At 36.2% G+C, this 20,768-nt stretch overlaps 1 protein-coding gene across 1 annotated transcript in view; it reads left to right on the forward strand.

The window, feature by feature from the left end:
• Nucleotides 1-545: 545 nt before the first annotated feature.
• Nucleotides 546-20,768, forward strand: part of LOC140160666 (uncharacterized) — a 40,209-nt gene continuing 19,986 nt past the window's right edge. The window contains exons 1-10 of the mRNA XM_072183941.1: nucleotides 546-678; nucleotides 2,897-3,004; nucleotides 10,488-10,606; nucleotides 10,868-10,930; nucleotides 11,976-12,164; nucleotides 13,257-13,346; nucleotides 16,212-16,323; nucleotides 16,535-16,600; nucleotides 18,018-18,091; nucleotides 18,747-18,833. Coding sequence (XP_072040042.1) covers nucleotides 633-678; nucleotides 2,897-3,004; nucleotides 10,488-10,606; nucleotides 10,868-10,930; nucleotides 11,976-12,164; nucleotides 13,257-13,346; nucleotides 16,212-16,323; nucleotides 16,535-16,600; nucleotides 18,018-18,091; nucleotides 18,747-18,833 — 954 coding nt within the window. The 5' untranslated portion in view covers nucleotides 546-632. The remainder of the gene's footprint in view (nucleotides 679-2,896; nucleotides 3,005-10,487; nucleotides 10,607-10,867; nucleotides 10,931-11,975; nucleotides 12,165-13,256; nucleotides 13,347-16,211; nucleotides 16,324-16,534; nucleotides 16,601-18,017; nucleotides 18,092-18,746; nucleotides 18,834-20,768) is intronic.

Here is a 20,768-nt window from a genome sequence, read left to right on the forward strand (position 1 = left end):
TTTTTTTACCTGACATGAATGAATAAATATAAACAAATCAAAGCCAAAAAAAATGCTTTGTCCCCTTTTGGCCTTCCTAAAAAATCTTTGTGCCCCCCCCCCATACTATACCACACCCGGGAGTACACATAATTATTGCACCACCACCCCTTATGAAAAGTGATAACCTGTAGCTACCTTTTATGAACCTTATGGCCTGCGATACTTATTGGCTACACCACTGTTCGCACATTCCCTGCACACACCACCAGTATTGGGGTACTTTTTAACTTTTAGAAAAAATGTTTTTAAAAATAAACAAGCATCATTTTATTCAAAACAATTGAGAAAGACGCATTTAACCTATTAAAGCATTAAACTAACAAAACACATGAATGAATAAATATAAACAAATCAAAGCAAAAAATGTTTCAAATTTTGACAAGAAAACGAAAAACCCGAATTAAAAATGTTTGGTACTTTGAGAAATCTAGCGTTTCTAGTACCTAATGTCACGTTTTGATTGGTTGACTTGTGCGGGTGTTTTGAATTTGCACAGCCACAGCTGATCGGATCCCTTGTTGTGAACTGGTTGTCTTTCGCGCTGTCGATAAATTTCAAATTTTTACGTAAACAGCTAGATCATCTGCAATATGTCATTTTCCAGAGCAAAAACAAAACGCTTCAATGAAGTTGTGTGTAAGTATAAAGTGTTCGAATGTCACAAATCGGTACGTTTTTCCTAAAATTAACGACTTGGTGGAAATTGAAATTTTAAGTCATGCATTGCATGGTTGTGGAATTTGGCTCTACATGTATGTCTTATAGAAACTCATAAGACATAATTGTAGAAGTAAAAGATATAGAAAAATGTGTAAAATGTATTTTTAAAGCCATATTTTAACATGTCCATAAAAAATAGGAATATTCACTCATAATTCCAATTTATGTTTAATTAATAATATCATTCATTTATTCATTTCAAAATCAAACAATTAAAAACCGCCCTTAAACCTATAATTTATTTGGTTCACTTCAAGTTCGGTAGTGACGTCAATGCTATTTCGCGATTGCGCCACAAGCGTGCCGACAAATCACTCTTATGCGTGTGAGTGTACACTTTGCGTGATTAACTTGCACTTGACGCGCGCGATTCACGGCTTAAAAGGCCAACGAAATACGCACATACGTCAAAGTGCTACCAAACTTGAGGTGAACCAAATTATAGCCCAGCAGTGCCAGTGATGAGCCCGGCATCATTCATGATATACCAGAACGAAATGTAACTCCTGGTTACACCACACAGTGTATTTTACCCATACGAAAAACCATTCCGTACGGACCGTACCGTGCATGCACAGATCACAGACAGTGACGCAATCAACCAATCAGCAGTTGGAAAATCGTTAACCCAATGACGTCATCGCTGCATTTTCATTGATAAAATTCAGAATCGCTCAAAAACACGAGTTTTTAATTGCAAATATTTAATTTTTTTAATTATGAATGTCACTGTCTATCTCAAATTAACATCGTGTATTATCGTAGCGTTGAATGCGCTGAAGCTTGTGAGGCGGATCCGTTGCAAATTTGGCGGATCTTTTGTTTTTTGTGACATTAAAAATCCATCTTTTGCATGGCCGCTGTGTGTGTGGGAACGGGGTTCGCTGCATGCATAAACACTAGTATTGCTGACTGCGTGTACCAATCGTAGCAGGGTGTAAAATATACAACAAAGTCAATGTTTAATCTCAAATACGTTATTGGGTAAATATAAGCATTTGAATAATTTAACAATAATTTGAATCCGAAAAATAAATGAACATGAAAGTTAATGAGTGATTTTACAACATATTTGACTGTTGGATAATATATGGGTGCTGCTGCCGCTGCAGCTTTGGAGCTAAGGCAATATGGCGCATTACTTTGAAGTTGGTAATGGGTAAATTACACTGTGCACCACTGAACTAAACCAGAACTAACTTACAACACAGTTGTATCAGAATCAACTGAAATTTTGGGAATTAGTTTTTTTTTTTTGGATATTTACTGAAAAATGTCATAAAAAGAGGATGCTAGGATCACGAAATACTCCTTTAAATTGAAGACCGAATTAAAGCGACTAGTTTCAAAAAGTTTGCGTCTGACGCAGGGTCAGAATTTCGGCGAGAATCCATTCTCGCAAAGATTCTCGTCAACAAGATTGCAAGAATCTAAATGGATTCTCGTAAATATTTCAATTTATCATACAAAGTTATATGGCGAGAATCCATGGATTCTTGCAAAATTCCACTGGGAGAATCCAAAAGGATTCTCGCACTTGGTTGCGAATTTCTGACCCTGCTGACGTCAGGGCAAAAGGTGTGATGTGATTGGTTGCTTAGCTGCGTAGTTGGCCCCCTGTTAATGAACGGCATACATGTACGCGGAGTTGGAGCTTTGTGTTCCTTTCACTTTGACTTTTATGAATTCATACTTGAACAATTCCATACAATGATTTCATACATTCTTTAGGGTTTGGGAGCACATAGGTTGCTTAAATTCTTGTTGTTGTAAATGTTGCTTTCTTCTGTACAGTGATCATCAAGTGCGCCAACCAATGTAATCAGCCAATCAGATTATCGGTCTGTTGTTATGATTGTCAGATGATTGAATCAGCCAATCAGAACCCCACTTAACTTTCGTGTTTACGCTGTGCACCCTCTCAAAATGCAAACAACATTACTGCTGTTCTTCTCTGCCACAAACTAGTGTAGTGAAACATTTTATATATTAGATTGTACACACAAAAAACAATTTCCTTGATAGATCGGAAGCCCGGGGGCAAAGTGTCCCAAAACTGTCCAGCAATACATTGCAAATTTTAATGCCGATGCTTATGAAGGTAATTTACCACTTTCTTCTATTTGTTTTGCAGCATGTGCACCTGGAGTGGGCAAATATGAGGTCAAGGATCACAAGCCTGTGACTGGAGTTCTTGGCTTTGACAAAATGTATGATGGTGATCGATTCAAGGCACCTAAAGGTTAGTAACACTAACATACATGTAGGCCTAGTACAGGAACCGATGTTGATTTTTTTATTTGGGTGTATCAAAGTAGGTTTACGTTGAAGAAACAGGTAAGCCGGAGCGATCGCCAAATACATGTAGACTCTACGGGCGAGTTTCCCGACAGGAGTCTTATTAAGCCGTAGTCTTAAGGTGGCCTTGAGGCTACTAAGCCTAGCCCTCTCTCGAAGCCAGAGTCCTAACTCTAGCCGGATTTCTTCAACGCAAATTCAACCTAGTCTTAGTGGCCTTGCAGGCTTAACGCTTGACAACCTCGTCCCTTTCAACCAGCGACTTAATTGTATAGGCTGTTGGAGGTAGATGTACATAAACTGTGGTCCTCACGGTTTACCGTACTAACAAGGTTGCCGTCTCATTATCGCAATGTTCCCGGCGCAAAGACTATAGCCTGGACCCGCGGTCTTGTGCTTGGGCTTATACCGTAGGCCTACACAACTTGATGCAAGAATATTGTGTATGTTTTTGTGTCTTTTATGTATTATTATTTCCACTTGACTTTTTATGAGTCCAACTTGTATGAATGATACGCCTACTCGTGACTTTTTCTTTGCATCCCAAAAAGGGTAAAAACTGTAAAGTGTGCTGAGGCTTGCGGATCAACGTCTAGGCGTTGTGTCTGTGCGGGTGCGTAGCGCACTATAAATCACTGCGTTTTTTTTGTTTTGTTTTTTTAACTGTAAGCCTAATGGAAAGGAATCTGTGATTCCCCTAAAAAGGAAAGCAACCAACGTGCTATCTACTGCTGATAACAGTAGTATTCTTAGATCTCACATGAAGTTATCTGTTGGTACAATATTTATAATTATTTAAGTAGAAGATATAGCAATATTATATGCATCTTATCCGTAAATTCAGTTTTACATGTAATACTGCATAGGCCTACATTATTGTTTCGTGTCAAATATTTACTATATCTTTACCAATTTTGTCCTTCTTCTATTGGTATAATATAGGCACTCCAAAATAATATTGTAATAGGCCTACGTATGAAAAGTAGGAGTATCAAACTATTAAGGCTTGGATAGGGACAGGTGGTATCATATAGGTCTTGATGATGATGATGATGATGATGATGATGATGATGATGATGAAAGATTAAAAAAAAAAAATTATATCGTTGTTAAAAAAACCATCATTCAAAATGAGTAGGTCTTATGATAGCAACAGCTACTTAAAAAAAATAAAATAAAAATAAAATGCTGAAATGTTCAACTAAATCGAACAATTACTTACCCACAGTGGCGTAACTAGATATTTTCATTTGGGCTGGGGTGGGGGAAAGTGGGGGCAAACATAATAAATGAGGGGCAGGCATCGTTCATGCTGTTTGGGTTTGTAAGGGGTGGAGTGGGTCTGAGGAGTTATGGGATCTGCTTGGAATGTGTCCCGGAACATTGGCGTAGATTTCTTTTTGACATGGGGGGTGGGTTTGAAAAACAAATATGGTACAAATGCCATATTTAAGGTATTAAAGCTGGTGACATATAGGCCAATGGTACAAAAGTGGGATAAATGCAATTTATTTAACCTTAAAATTGAGTTTTTAAGGTTAAAATGACCAAATAATGAGGTTAATTAATAACTCTCAGAAGTAGGCCTAATTTACCTTTTTCAGGGGGGGGGGAGAGCCCCCCCCCCAGACGTGACTGCTTACTCATGTTAATTGAAAGACCGTCAAAAATATGAAAGATAAACTTTATGTTACAATTTAAATAATTTGTAAATTGAAATAGACCACGACTTACGACCTAAGACCTGCTCTGAGGCAGGGCCAAGAAAAGCCGCTGTAAGCCTGGTCTAACAGGCTTGCGTAGACTACGGCTGGGCCTGTTTCAAAATGGGTCATCAACTTGCTCAATTTTGAAACTTCCTTCTAAATGAAGTTACAATACATTTTATGTAAGATTCATATCTATCCTTTCATAAAATAACATTTTTCTTGTGAAAACAAAAAAATTTCTTAATTATTTTGATGTTTTTTCACAGGTATACAAAAACGCAAGCATGTCGGACGGAATTTTTGGAAACAAATAACAGGGGCTCCTTGAGCACTTATAATTCAATTGTTTTATTTTTTTGTACTTGCACAATAAATATACACCTTACTAAGTTGATAAATATAAAAATTAAAACAATATGTCATCAACTTAAGATTTCTTGCAATTTTAGAAATGTAAACACTAAATTTTCCGTCCGACATGCATGAATTTTCCAATAAGTTTTTCCTGTAAAAAACTACTCAAAATTTTATTTATTTATTCCTGTGAAGTATCCATGAATTTAATGTAGAAAATGAATCAATAGTTGTTTTAGTCAATTACCTTTAAAAAAATGGACAAATTAAGGGTTACATTTTTTTCCGTCCGACATGAAAACCAGCATGTCGGACGGAATTCTTTACAAGGGCACATTTTGCATTGCCCCCATGCAGGATAATGGCATATTTCCCACTTAAAAATGACCAGTTTCATCACATGTACTTTCCTGCAGTCTGATTGGACAAAAGTAGGATGTTCTGTACAATGTACACGATATGCAAATTAGCCTAGGATAATCTGTCATTTGTGCAGAACAAGGTGTACATGTAGCAGTTTTTCTGGCTTCTAATCTGCTCACACATGTCTGCTTACACTGTATGTGTGTGTGTTCACTGTAAAGGTTTACAAGCTCATATTTTAATTCCAATTACTGACTTTTTTACATTATTTTGTGTAATTGAAAATAGATTAGTAGTCTGTAATTTTAAATCCCAACACTTTCATGATAACTAACGGCCCTGATGTAGGGCCTCAAGTACATTGAAATTTGAAATTTTTAGCTAACAAGTTACCGCTTCAAATACATGTGTAGGCCGACACACTCACTACACTGTACAATGTACACAGAGAAGAAAACATAAAGTGCATGCATGTCAGTTTATTATGTAAATGTTGAAGAAATAAATGCCACTATAGACTAAATGACTCATAGCCAAAATAGCCACTCTGAGTGTATGGAGACTCGAGGCGGGTATTATGGTCTCAGGTATGGCATGTTTTTGTTTGTTTTAAACATAGTTTTCGCTAAAATCTACATCGATCAGAAGCTCATTTTGCCTGATACTGGTATCAAAGCATGTATTTGCAGTCTGCACATAATTATGTGCTGCATGTACATCTTGTTCTGACAGATTAGGCTAATGAAAGTTGATTCTTAGTTTCCGTCACCCGCCAAGCATCGCCTTTTCAATTTGACCTAAACTTTCATTATTTTTTATAAAAAGTCAATTATCTGCAAATTGAGATGGCAATAACCAAAATTGAAACTCTCAAAATATCTGACATCCCCTGCTGATCATAATCAGCTTTTTTCCTTAGTTGTAGGTAGAGGATGTAGTAAATAATGGAATTTAAGGGTTACCTCGTCATGTTTCAAGTGCCTACAAAAATTGTAAGCACTTTAAAAAAACAACCAAATTCAGATTTTTTTTAATCTGTTGCAAAATGTCTGTAATGATGATCTTAGCATTAATACCAGTTTTGATGTCAAAATTGGTATTCTAGGTAATAGCCATATAAACAAAAGTTTTGACAATAATGAAATTTTCCAAAATAATGAATAATGAAATCATGACCTCATATTTCACTGAAAAAAAATGTGATTGGAAACTAATCATTTCACTTCATTAGCCTTATCCTAGGCTAATTGGCATATTGTGTACATTGTACAGAACATCCTACTTTTGTTCAATCAGACTGCAGGAAAGTACACGTGATGAAACTGGTCATTTTTAAGTGGGAAATATGCCATTATCCTGCATGGGGCCAATGCAAAATGTGCCCTTGTAAACAGTTCCGTCCGACATGCTGGTTTTCATGTAGCCCTTAATTTGTCCATTTTTTTTAAAGGTAATTGACTTAAACAACTATTGATTCATTTTCTACATTAAATTCATGGATACTTCACAGGAATAAATAAATAAAATTTTGAGTAGTTTTTTACAGGAAACACTTCTTAGAAAAGAAAAGAAAATTCATGCATGTCGGACGGAAAATTCAGTGTTTACATTTTTAAAATAGCAAGAAGTCTGAAGTTGATGACATATGGTTTTAATTTTTTATTTTGATTAACTAAATAAGGTGTGTATTTATTGTGTAAGTACAAAAAAATAAAACAATTGAAATATAAGTGCTCAAGGAGCCCTTGTTAATTGTTTCCAAAAAATCCGTCCGACATGCTTGTGTTTTTGTATACCCATGAAAAAACGTCAAAATAGTTAAGAAATCTTGTTGTTTTCATAAGAAAAAGTTTATTTTATGAAAGAATAGATATGAATCTTACATAAAATGTATTGTAACTTCATTTCTAAGAAGTAAGTTTCAAAATTAAGCAAGTTGGGGACCAATTTTCAATTCATTATCATGTCGGACGGAATCTAGCATGTCGGATGGAATTTGTCAATATTTCCATTATTACATCTTTAATAAATAGAGGTCAATACTTTTAAAGTATATACAGCATTAGTACATGACCTTATCTTTATAATGCAGGTAAAAAATATTAAATTTTGAGAAGTTGCTAAAAAAGTCAACATTTCATTCCGTCCGACATGATGCATTCCGTCCGACATGGCCCATTTTTGAGATGTTGCCGTTTCCATGACAATGATTGTTGAATAAAGGTTGTATGAGAAATTTAATTTCTGAATGTTCCTTTGACTATTTGGCAGGACTTTATAAGATATTGTTGTAACTTTCAATAGAATATCAATTTGAATGTCAAAAGCCTGGGAACCCCATTTCTATCGATTCCGTCCGACATGGTCACTTTTTCCCGTCCTACACGAAGCCATCAAGGATTTTTCAGACAATACTGCCATAGCATGATAGCTATGTACCATATCCATACCCATGTAAAATAAAACCAGTCCAGTACTTCTGGAACAAAAATGACAGCCATATTTGCCATCAAATTCCGTCCGACATGATTACGACAATTTTGAAACAGGCCCGGCTACAGAAGACTGATTTCGAGAAATGCAAATTTTACTGAAGCCTGGGGCTAATCCTACAAGCCTGGCCCACGGGCTAATGAAGACTCGAGGCTATGGTAGCCGTGCTTCGGGAAATACGTGTTCAGTTAAGCCTGGTCTTACGACCTCTTAAGCCTTGAGGCTAGACAAGCCAATTGCTAAGCCACCCGTCGAGAAATTCGCCCTCTACTAGTCTTATTACAAGACTGACCTACCACAACCATAAACGCTAACCCTAAACTCCATAAACGAGGACTGGACTCAAGTCTAGTGCTAAAGTTGCACCATATTCGGTAATTGTACTGGTAAGCCAATGCCCACTCAATTGAATAGCGAGTTAAGTGTCTGATCTCCAGAGGTCAGGAACTTTTTTTAAACAGGACTTAATTTTTTTGTCGTAATATTTATTACATATTCTTATAGTTTATTATTTTTTCGGTTTTGTAGTGTCCCTAGACCTAGACCTAAATGCTAGGATCATTCATGGTTTACCTAAAAAAATAAAAAAATAAAAAATTCAAGATATTTTGTATTTTTAATATGAAAATTGATAATTTGTATTCATGTCATAGTCTATTAATGATTTCAAAATGCATTGAATTTGAATGCATTTTGAAATCATTAATAGATTATGACATGAATACCAAGTATCAATTTTCATATTAAAATACAAAATATTTGAAATTTTTTTTTTTTTTTTTTTTTTTTTTTAGGTCAACCATGAATGATCCTAGCATTTAGGTCTAGGTCTTGGGACACTCCAAAGCCGAAAAAAAAAAAAAACTTACAAAAAAAAAAAAAAAATAAAAAAAAATTTTTTTTTTTAAATTTCTGAAATGTTTCGAAAATTTGGGGGTGGGACTTTACTCGAAGGTGGGACTATACTCGCGTCAGTACGGTAATCACACTTTTTCACAGGCACATTCACTCGGCTGAGACTCTGGAGATCCTGAACTTTGGCTAGCTATGTAGTTCTCAACCATGTAATACGGTAGTGGCAATCGAAGCATGTAGACATTATGTGTCGCATACCCCATAAAATAAGGAGTTTCGCAAATTTTAATGCAAAATCAGTCATACTCATACCTAGTTTAGGTATTGAGAAAAAGTTTACACAACCAAGCTTTGCTAGCAGTTTCGTCAGTGAACCACTGCCTTTTTCAAAGATAGTGCTGTTGTGATCCAAAAGCTCACAGTTGACTGGCAGGAAGTGATGCCATTTCCAGTAGTGATGTAATATAGTGTTACATTGTAGTTGCCGTCTCAAGCAGTGGATCATATTTCGTGAAGTCCTGAGATTGTAGACTACCTCATCTCTGTTCTCAGTACCGTACCGGTATATGTCAGCAAAAACATTAAGATTACTTGGTTATGTCATTTGATAAAACAAGTCAACAATTCAATCAAACATGATGAACCTGTTTCAAGAATAACATAGAGAGTGTCTCTGTGCTATCAGAAATTGTAATTTAGTATTTCAATTAAAGGAAGTCTCCGGCAATCACAACATTATGCCTTATATGTAAGAAAAATAATTATCAAGCACGAATCACATGGTTTTATTTAAAACAAACTCATAGTGACTATAAAAACAAATAAAAACATCTGTTTTTCTAACATATAAGGTATAACGTTATGCTTGCCTTTAAAGCCATTATATACAGATATTGACTGCTATGAGGGGCATGGTAAAGATTATAGGCCCGCGGTGATCTCAAACCAAGCTATGACCCAGGCGCAGCCGAGGGTCAAAGCATGGTTTTGAGAACACCGCGGGCCTATAATCTTTACACTTTTTGCACCATTGTAATGGCCAATGTGTACATAAATGCCCTGTGAAAGACTAAGCCTCGAGTGCTTTAATTACAGGAAAGTTTAACATTTATAATAAAACCGGGTATCCCCGTTTTATTCTGAGCTCACCGATCAAGTGCTGAATAAATATGTTGCCTGTGTATGTATATTGAATCATTGAATTGAATAAGTGACGACGCATCGTATAAACTGTATTCATATCGCTATTCGTAGTAATGCCTTGTTTGTACATCCCATCAGCTGCGTGTAGCTCCGCCAAAATCATGATAAATAATAGGATTGCCAGATTATTATACACGCATTGTAGGTGCTATACGTCAACTTGACACATAAACTGTGTGTACCGGTATATCGTTATTCATCTTATATGTCTTGTTTGAATCCCATCAGCTGTATGTTCAAAGCTCCCGATAATCATGATAATTATAATCAGCGAGCTAAATACACACATTGTAGGCGCTGGAATTCGTTTTACCTTATTTGTTTGGCTCAAAATTAAAAGGGGGCAGTGCGATCAGTAGCTATCAGTGGAAACTAACAATTAAATAGGAATCTATTTTTTATGCAAATCGCACATTGCTTTAAACTGACATAATTTGTGATTTTCTACAGATCCAGTACCTCGTAACCTGAACCTAACCCTTAGTCAGTCTATGCTAAATAAGACAACAAGCTTAAGCAATGAATCCATCTCCAGCATGTCCAGTGAACCGCCATCAATAAGGAAGTCGGTAAGCAATACTAACCAACATTTGATATTCCAGTTAAAGTCATGTCAGTCTTCCATATGGACTTAACAGAATAGCCCATTTTAAATTAGTGTTGATTAGATGGAACTTGCTGCATAGAGATTAAATAAGGAGAGCAGTGATTCAGTCAATGTATATCGGCAAATTCGGCATATATCGCTAAATCTAAATCAGCAATGTATCGGATGCTAAATACATACGGTCACTATTTTTAATTGTGTGTGATCCTTTTGCTTTGTACAGAAACCTAAAGAGTCCAGAACGCCTCGCAAAAATGATCATAAAGTGCAGGAGTTGGAAACAGAGGTAAGTCGTTTGTTTGTTTGTTTGTTTGTTTGTTTGTTTGTTTGTTTGTTTGTTTGTTCGTTCATTCATTTCATTCATCAATCATTCATTCATTCATTCATTCAGTAATAACTACACCCAACGTCATCTGTTAATAAGGGCTTATTGGTCCATGAATAAAGTGTGAGATACGAAAATGCTATGCCCACTCTGCCATTTCTTATAGCATGGTCTTTTTCATGTTTTGTGTAAATGCAAATGCTGGTCGTAAGTTGTTGGACATGGTGCAATATAATATGAGTTTGTGATTATTAGGCCAGTTATCGCTTGTCAAAAGTATCAATAGTAAGAAAATTCATAGACTTCCGACATGTTGGTACACTGAATGGTAGTATCGATATACACAAACGATATGGCACACATGCTTAGATTATTCCAAATTACCGTCTCCCAATTCCAAGCTGAGCCAATGTCTCAAACCCCTCCAGAAGATAAAAAAAGCAACAAGCACATCTCATGTATGGAGGAAAAGGGTACATGGTCAATACAGGTAAATTAGGTGATTCTTGGTCAAGCTCAAACACTCGGAACGCACCTTACATTGCGTACACGGTTAGTACGCTTCATGGATGATGAACGCAACAGGTACTAATCATATTCATATTCATTTATGGAAATAAATGAATATGAATATGAATAATATGAATATTCATAATGCCATGTATTGATATTGAAGTCAGCATTGAGTATGTCCTGCTGACTTTGGTGACAAACGTCCATCCAGGCTATAATGCGCCAACAGTGATTTTCACCATCTTTTGGCCTGAGGGCCTGCCTTATTTAAAACCTTGTTTGTGATTATGAAACCACACTTTTCTGGTATACTTTGGTTTTTTTTAAATTAAGATATTTCAAAATGCCTTATTTTTTTTAAAGATATCATGTTTACATAAAATTCCAAAAACAGTGGCATCAGTAAATCAATTTGTGTCAGATTTGTATATAAAACATTAGTTGATTATAAAATGTCAGTTATAAAAATGATTTAGTTATTTTTCAAATGCAGATACGCCGCCTCCTTCAAGAAAGAAGCAAGTTAGACAAAGAACTTATACATACTCAACAAGAGCTCAGCAAAGTAGAAGGCAAGCTTCAAAATGTAGTACGAGAAAAGAGCGCCCTCACTACTCAAGTTGCTACCTTGGAGAAAGATCTGCTGTCGTTGAAAAAGTCAACAGATGTTCTAAAAAACAAGGTAACGGGCTATTCCAGTTAAAATCCACACTACCCCTGTGGAAGAATTTGAAAATATCTTCCACAGGGGGAGTATCTTTTCAAATGTAATTGGTCAGGGTTAATCATTTTGAAACCCATACTCCCCTGTATTATTGCTTTACTTATATCCTCCACAACTGGTGCAAGTATTGCAAATGGAAGTTACCTAAAATATATTCTATTTGAAACTCATACTCCCTGTGTAGTAGACTTTAGCTAAGGGGTAGTGCAGATTTTAAATGGTATAACCCAATGCATTTGTTGATAAACATCAAAATATGAAGTAATTGACTGAAAATAATCCAAGTCAATCAACAGGAAATCATGTCATTAATAGGCTATATTGCTGATCCATTGATTATCCTTTTTCTGGTGCATTGTGGGATAGAAAAGGGGGCAAATCGATTGCTAATTTTCCCCCTTTTCTATCCCACAATGCACCAGAAAAGGATAATCAATGGATCAACAATATAGCTTATGGGTGATTGGGTGACCAGTTATCATTATAATGAAAGACAAAGATAAGAAGACTAGTTTGCGTCTGACGTCACTGTCAATCAAATTCTTTACGATCCTTGATTGGCTAATAGCGCGTATAAGGAAGATCGATTCATCTGGCTGGTGCCGATCGGAGAAAAGGAATAGCAGTGAATGGCGAAAAATACGTACTCTTACAAGGCAAAAAGCAACTTTTCTAGGCATTGTGGACACGGTGCCTTCCCCAAAAAAAGTTTCATACTATTAAGACCTAACTTTTGAGATGGTTTGTATGTTAAAATGTGCAAAATCAACAATAAGGCGCCCGGTTTTACCGCCGTGTTCAGCAACTCATATCATCACGACACTTGTAAACAAACCGTGCTCGGAGTTTGATTGACAGATGACGTCAGACGCAAACTAGTCTTTTTATCTTTGTCTATCATTATAGTAGTCTTCATTCAACTTTTAACTGCTATACTACAGTAGCCCTTGGGGAGTTAAAACCCATATGTTTCAAATCATTCCAAAGCCTGAATTGAAATATCTAGGATCAATAAAGGACTGAATCACTTTGGATGTCTTACTTTTCTAGGTGAGCAGTTTGGAGGTAACTAACAGGAGGCATACCAGCCTATCGGATGAGTTATCGGAAACGGATAATAAGCTACAAGCCAAACAACAGGTGAGTCATTAATTCAATCTGGCTCATCCCAGCGTAACCTTCACCATATGGAAGTTCCCAATTTTCTTTAGAAATCAAACAATTTCAGAAATGTACATTTTCATGACTATATTTGGAATCAGCATGAAAAATGCATTAAAATAAGTACAACCAAGCCTGGTATTAAGTACATGTGTTGCAGCAAATGGGGTAAGAGAAAATCGACATTCAGCCTTACTCAGTATTACTTGTTGGGAGAGAAATTAGACAAAAATAATGCACGTCGCGGCGTGCGCTGTTGTTAATCGTCTAATGCATGAACCCACCCAAAAATGAATCGGTCCTACGCGATGCGAACACATGCAAAATCACTGCGCGTAGTACGTGGATTGCACATTATACACAATCAATGTACTCCCTGTACTTTAAACCGCTTTTCTAATTGGCTGCTTTGAAATAGGAGTGTATGAATGTATTTCAACCTTACCATATGTGACCCCTCGGCACAACTCAGCCCTGAAGTCGCCAATCATCATTTTTGAGATATTCAACCAAAATATTCTGCTTGAAATTAGCTTTAAAATGATGTATATCATGTCTATAGTACTTGACATTTAAGTAGTGCAAAATCAATAAAACAGTCAATAAATCCTTTGTTTCCTATTGTTTATTGTTAAGTTCGATTGAGCATATCTCAATAGTGGCACTGGCGACATCCGGCTCAGTTGTGCCGAGGGGTCACATATAAAGTTTAATCTCTTTGGCAACAAAATCTTGAAAAGATTCAGTATAAATTCAGTAAAAATGCATGCTTGTTACATGCGGGCTGGAGTACAAAATCCCAGACCATACTTGTCATGCTTGGTTCTCTATATTGATGTTGATTGATGGTAAAATATTGTTGGGGAGGGCTTATGGTAAAAATGAAAGCTCTGAATGCCACGAATATTAACTTTCAAGTGTCATTTAGCATTTTTATAGGAAAAAAACATCATTTTCTTTATTTTTATATCATTGATTTTTTGGGTCGGTCGTGTCTGGGCAAACAAACACCTTTTTTTTTTGGCCTTAAGGGCAGAGTAATGGGAGAGAACATGGACCTTTTCGAGCATCATTATTTTTTAATTGTATGTCCAAAGTATATAAAACTATACATTTTTGGAAAGGAAATGAGTCAAGGAATCCCATGGTGACGTCAGATTTGTTCAAAAATCTCGAGGTTTTTGAAAAAATCACAAAAAATCACTTTTCTACCCCAAATTTTTTGTGACAACTTAAAAAAAATCCGTTCGGAGTAAAAAAATTTCAGTTAACTTTTCATGAAGAAGATACATGAACTCAGGGAAGGTTTTTTTATTATTTTGAAATTCGTCTCTTTTTTCGAAATATTGAAAAAAACATGTGAAAAAAGCAATTTTGTCACTCTATTAAGCTAAAAATTGCACATAATGGTGTATATTTTTGTTTAAAACAAATACTTTGAAAAAATGAGAAAACCTTCCCTAGACTTTGAGGTACTCTAAACGATAGTGCAAAAAGTTTACCTTTTGCTTGCATATTTTTCGAGTTATCTTGTCACAAAAATCGTGTAATATTGTCAAAAGTGAACTATGAGAAATCGACGTTTTAGTAAAAAAATGTCAAAATTATGCACAAAATGTCCTTGTATTTTAAAACGGCAATAGTTTCACGCTTGTAAAGGCTGTATCTGGTGCATGGTATAAATATGCATCTTTTTGCACCAATGAATTTATAATGTGTACTTTTAGTGCGCCAAAATTCAAAATAATTAAAAAATCTAAGTGGCGTTTTGACTGCAAATTTCTGTTTTGTTTACACCGCATTTACCGACGTTAACAACATACCGAATGCGCCTTGACTGCGTTGGACATACGCGCAGAGTTGCGTCACACACGAGACGCGAATCGCTGCAGTAATCACAATATTTCGCATTCAAGCGCATTTCTGACTCATTATTTCCGCCAATTTACTAAGCTGTCTTGAGCCATGTGACTTTTTAGAGTTGAAAAGAGTAAAATAAATCAAGCAAAAATACGTGTAAATATTAAAAAGTTGTATTTTATCAGTTTCAAGTGAAAGAATACATCTTAGTGTTGACAAATATCAAGAAATCTCAAATTCGGCGTGGACGAATGTGTCTTCCATTACTCTGGCCTTAAGTGGATCTTGAGATAATGATATTTTAAGAAAATACCCCAAAACTTGGAACTTTTTTTTCTTTTATGTTGAAGCTTATAGCCAGTACACAGCATTCGGCTCAAGGTTACCAGCCTACAATTTGGTAGCCTATTTGGCAAGATTTTGGAAGATAAGAACTTTGGACAAGCCTGCTCAATGCAAGCTTTACAAACTTTAACTGTAGGCAAAAGGCGCAATTGCTATATATACTAGAAATTTTAATTGAATGAATACAGCCTGGCAAAACATGACGATTTTGTGTTTAGATTGTATGCCAGCGTGTGTGACTGTGCATGTGTAACACGGAAGTGAATTCAACCATGCCAACTTTGGTAGATTGGTTAGTATTTAAATTACTGTATCCAAGGTTGTGCGTTTGCAGTTGGAGTTTGAAATAGGCGATATACGATCGTGGGTGGATCGAATACAGCTGTTGACAGCTGTGTTCATTCAATTGGAAGTAGAGGAGCGTAGCGTGTTTTTTTTTGTGACTCGCACCAGTCTCTCGATACCAAGTCATGCACACACTGAAGAGCTGTGTACATTAAAATCTTTCGGGATTATGATTTAGCAGGTGGTTCTTGTCACCCTCCTAAGCTGCTGTGAACCACTGATTGTCCCATAAGGATTACTAATATAGTGCTCTGTTGCCTGTATCTGTCTGTAACTTCTTTTTTTTTTTCACAGGAGCTTGATGCCTACCGGTCCTCAATGGAGTGTAAGGTAGAAACACTGAAGGCAGATTTAGAGGAATCGGCACTCAAGATGGCTGCCATTGAACAAAGCAAGATATCATTAGGTAGGTATCCCAGAATCCTTTGTAACATGATGCATCACCGGATTATAGCAAATGACACTCCTGTTACTTTGTGCGGGTTCCCTAGTTGTTTTCATGTTGAGAATAGACTGACTAAACATGGGTCGATAGTCATGAAATAAACATTTTGTAAGATCTGGATGTGCTCTGTTCATTGAGGTTTGTTCATCATTTATTTCCCTTGTTTTCACAGAGCAAGTTAAGGCAGACATAGCAGCACATAGTGAAGAGTTGGAGTCGGAGATCAGGCAATTACAAGGTATGATAAGTGAATAAATCATCATGTTATTTACAAATAACTGAATCACCCTGATTAAGTCAGAGACACATCAGACGAAAGCTTAACCTTTTACACAGGAACACCTGTACTGGTACTGTGATAACGGACAGCGTACTCGTAGAAATACTATAACTGAATCACCAGTTTTATTAATAAGCATACATTCCATGTCAAGGGCCTAGTGCAAACCCTATTTGCAGTAGCTGCCCTATAGAGATTTGACCATTTCTGCATTATATATTGTGCATATAATACCTGGCAGCTATTGCAGACAGGCCTTGTACCAATCCTTTGGTGTGTTAATAAAAGCATGCAAATCATAATGGGTCATGTGAAAGCAATCTTAAAATATAAAATCTGACATAAACGCATGGTTAATTTAAATTAATGTAATGTTATTCTGGTGTGTGTGATGCTGTTGAATTTAGAAAACATACATATAGAGTTATGTGTTACGGTTACACCAAAAGCAATAATGTATTGTCCCTTATTAGGCTCAAAAATCAGGACCGGTCCATTAAAAGAATTCTTTTGCCCTAGACGATATTAAAACATGCAAATTTGTCACAAAATATGAAAGCAAATGATGATAAATGGTGTGTCTGGCTCGTTTTTGGAATACAACAGAATAATACAAGCAGGAAAACTATTTTGCCAAATGAGTTTTAAAAAAGCAAAAAACCCATTCATTATTAGTTTTTGAAACTGCATGGGCTTTAAGAAATATCATTTGTTTCTTTTTTGGGCCTTATGCCTACTCACTCAACATACTCTTCCAAGTTGTCCCAAATGGGTTAGCACATACCTGCTAACTGTCTTGTTTTATCCGAATTTGTCTTGTTTTCTATGTGTCCGAACAGTTAAAAAGTGGCTTGGCACATTTTTTTGATTCCAGAAAACAAAACAAAACGGGGATCATGTGAAAAAAAACACGATTTTCACATGGGTTCTGTTGACTATTGTCAGAATCTCATGGTAGCAAGCATGTTTAGAATGGACCTTGTGTGTTGGCAATGTTGATTTGTGGTGCCTTAGAGTGTGCCAGTCGGATATAAAAATCATGTCTGGAGGTACCCAGTTTCTAATGTTGGCAGGTTTGTAAATATGTGACCGTACAGCACGAATGAGCCGTAAATGTCCTCAATTGTATTCTGAGTTACAGTGTAAAATGGGCATGAAGGTCATATTCATAGGTATTTCAATTTGGTGCTACGTGTATCTCATTAAATGAGGTTCACGTAGCACCAAATTGAGGTACCTATGAATACGACCTTCATGCCCATTTTACACTATAACTCAGAATACAATTGAGGACATTTACGGCTCATTCGTGCTGTACGGTCACATATGGTGTAGATTTGTTGATGATAATATTTGTACTGATGTTATTTTGTAGGTCTTGCCGATCATCTAAGAGCTGAAAATAGAGAGTTACACGATAAACTACAGAGAAATGAAGAAAGAAAAGAGGTATGTTTTCTTTTAAATATTTAATTTTAAAATAGTAAGTTTGCAATCCCAAGGATGTTATATAAACATGAAGAGACAATAGATTACGTAAAACGATGTTACTTTTTTAAAAATCCAAATTGATTTGCCAACAAGCTGTTCATAAAAGTGGTACCATTGTTTCAAACAAAAGGGTTCCGTCATTAAAATAGCTAACTAACCCGACAGCCTATTAACGCTTTACCTGGCAGGTTGCAATCAGTAAGTGGTGAATAGAAAGTCATGTGAGAAAGTGGTATTATTGTTCACACATATCCCGTATATAGCAGCTCCATTTGAATTTCATACATCCTCTGAGAAAGATTCAATCTGAATCTTCCACTGAGTTGGGGTGAATTTCAAATGGATCTGCTTATGTGTTCATTCCATTCACTCGGTCGGACATCCGGGAACATTGTCCCCTTTGCACAAGCGCGCGCATAGCAACCAGCTCGAGAAAGGGGAACTGAATATGCGCACACTGGTTTTACAAGGCTATTTCCCCTTTGTGACGTCAGCCCGACCAAGAGAATGTAAAATTCATACTCTCCTTGTGAAAGATATTTCCAAAAATCTTCCACAGCAGGAGTGTGGAATTCAACTCGATAGCTCATTTTGTGTTATTTTTATTCTCCAGATGTTACACTTGGAGGTTGAGCGTGTAGCGAGACAAGCGGATGAAAGACTTAAAGAGACAGTAGAAGACCTGCAAGAGAAAGTCAAAGTAAGACTTTTTTTACTTGATTATGGTTGCTGATTTGGTTGCTTATCTTTGATATACTTTGTCATCTATCTACTGCTGATAGCACACTACTTTATCAACTATTTACTGCTGATAGCACACAACTTCATCATTTATATACTTCATTAATATATTCTTGTTCATTGATTGGTTAAAAGTGGATCACATGACCAAAAATCAGTTCTCATATCCGTAAATAGTACCTCTAAGCCGTAAATAGTATTTTCAATGTCCCGGATGAGCCGTAAATAGTACCTCCAAGCCGTAAATAGTACTTTTTACCATGCCTTCAGCGTCTGCGCGCATTCGATCGACGGAACGGTTCATGCACGCTGAAACTGCCATAGTGTGATTTAAGCGCTGCTGTAATTGGTTAGCTCGATTTTAGCCTATTCAATTTTTTTTGAAGGGCAAAATATAGGTTGTGCTTAAATTGGTCGTGCTGTTCACTCAGGATAGAAGCTGGAGAGTCCAAACGTCAAATAATTTTCTTTTAACCAATCAATAAACAAAGAATATATTAAAGGAAGTCTCCGGCAATCACAACATTATGCCTTATATGAAAGAAAAATAATTATCAAGCACGAATCACATAGTTTTAATTAAAACAAACTCATAGTGACCATAAAAACGAATAAAAACATCCGACTCTCAACACGCGATATTCAAAATTCCCGGGCACCGAAATTGTTGAGTGCAATGACGTCCCAATAATACAATGAAGGCTGACGACAATTGAGCACAAACAATTATTACGTCATTGCACTTAAACTATTTCAGTGCGGGAATTTTGAATATCGCGTGTTGAGAGCCGACTGTTTTATTAGTTTTATGGTCAATATGAGTTTATTTTAAATAAAACCATATGATTCGTGCTTGATAATTATTTTTCTAACATATAAGGTATAATGTTATGATTGCCGGAGACCCCCTTTAATGAAGTATATAAAACTAATTTATACTGCTTTTATTCGAGGTTCTGGTTAAAACTATGCTCCCTCGTTGAGATCAATTAATACTATTTTTAGTATTTTTTTTTTTAGTACTATTGATCTCACCTCTGGCCCATAGTTTTAACCAGAACCTCTCATGGCAGTATATATTTGTATACTATCTACTGCTGATAGCACACTATTTCACCAACTATCTACTGCTGATAGCACACTACTTCATCAACTATCTGCTGCTGATAGCACACTACTTCATCAACTATCTGCTGCTCATAGCACACAACTTCATAATTTTTTTCCAGGCCTGAAGTTTTGTGCTAGCAGCAGTAGATAGTTGAAGTAGTGTGCTATCAGCAGTAGATAGTTGATGAAGTAATGTGTTATCAGCAAGAGATAGTTGATGAAGTAGTGTGCTATCAGCAGTAGATAGTTGATGAAGTAGTGTGCTATCAGCAGCAGATAGTTGATGAAGTAGTGTGCTATCAGCAGTAGATAGTTGATGAAGTAATGTGTTATCAGCAGTAGATAGTTGATGAAGTAGTGTGCTATCAGCAGTAGATAGTTGATGAAGTAGTGTGCTATCAGCAGCAGATAGTTGATGAAGTAGTGTGCTATCAGCAGCAGATAGTTGATGAAGTAGTGTGCTATCAGCAGTAGATAGTTGATGAAGTAATGTGTTATCAGCAGTAGATAGTTGTAAAGTAATGTGTATCAGCAGTAGATAGTTGATGAAGTAATGTGTTATCAGCAGTAGATAGTTGATGAAGTAGTGTGCTATCAGCAGCAGATAGTTGATGAAGTAGTGTGCTATCAGCAGCAGATAGTTGATGAAGTAGTGTGCTATCAGCAGTAGATAGTTGATGAAGTAGTGTGCTATCAGCAGCAGATAGTTGATGAAGTAGTGTGCTATCAGCAGCAGATAGTTGATGAAGTAGTGTGCTATCAGCAGTAGATAGTTGATGAAGTA

The sequence above is a fragment of the Amphiura filiformis genome, chromosome 9 (genome assembly GCF_039555335.1).
Source record: "Amphiura filiformis chromosome 9, Afil_fr2py, whole genome shotgun sequence".
NCBI classification, from domain to species: domain Eukaryota; kingdom Metazoa; phylum Echinodermata; class Ophiuroidea; order Amphilepidida; family Amphiuridae; genus Amphiura; species Amphiura filiformis.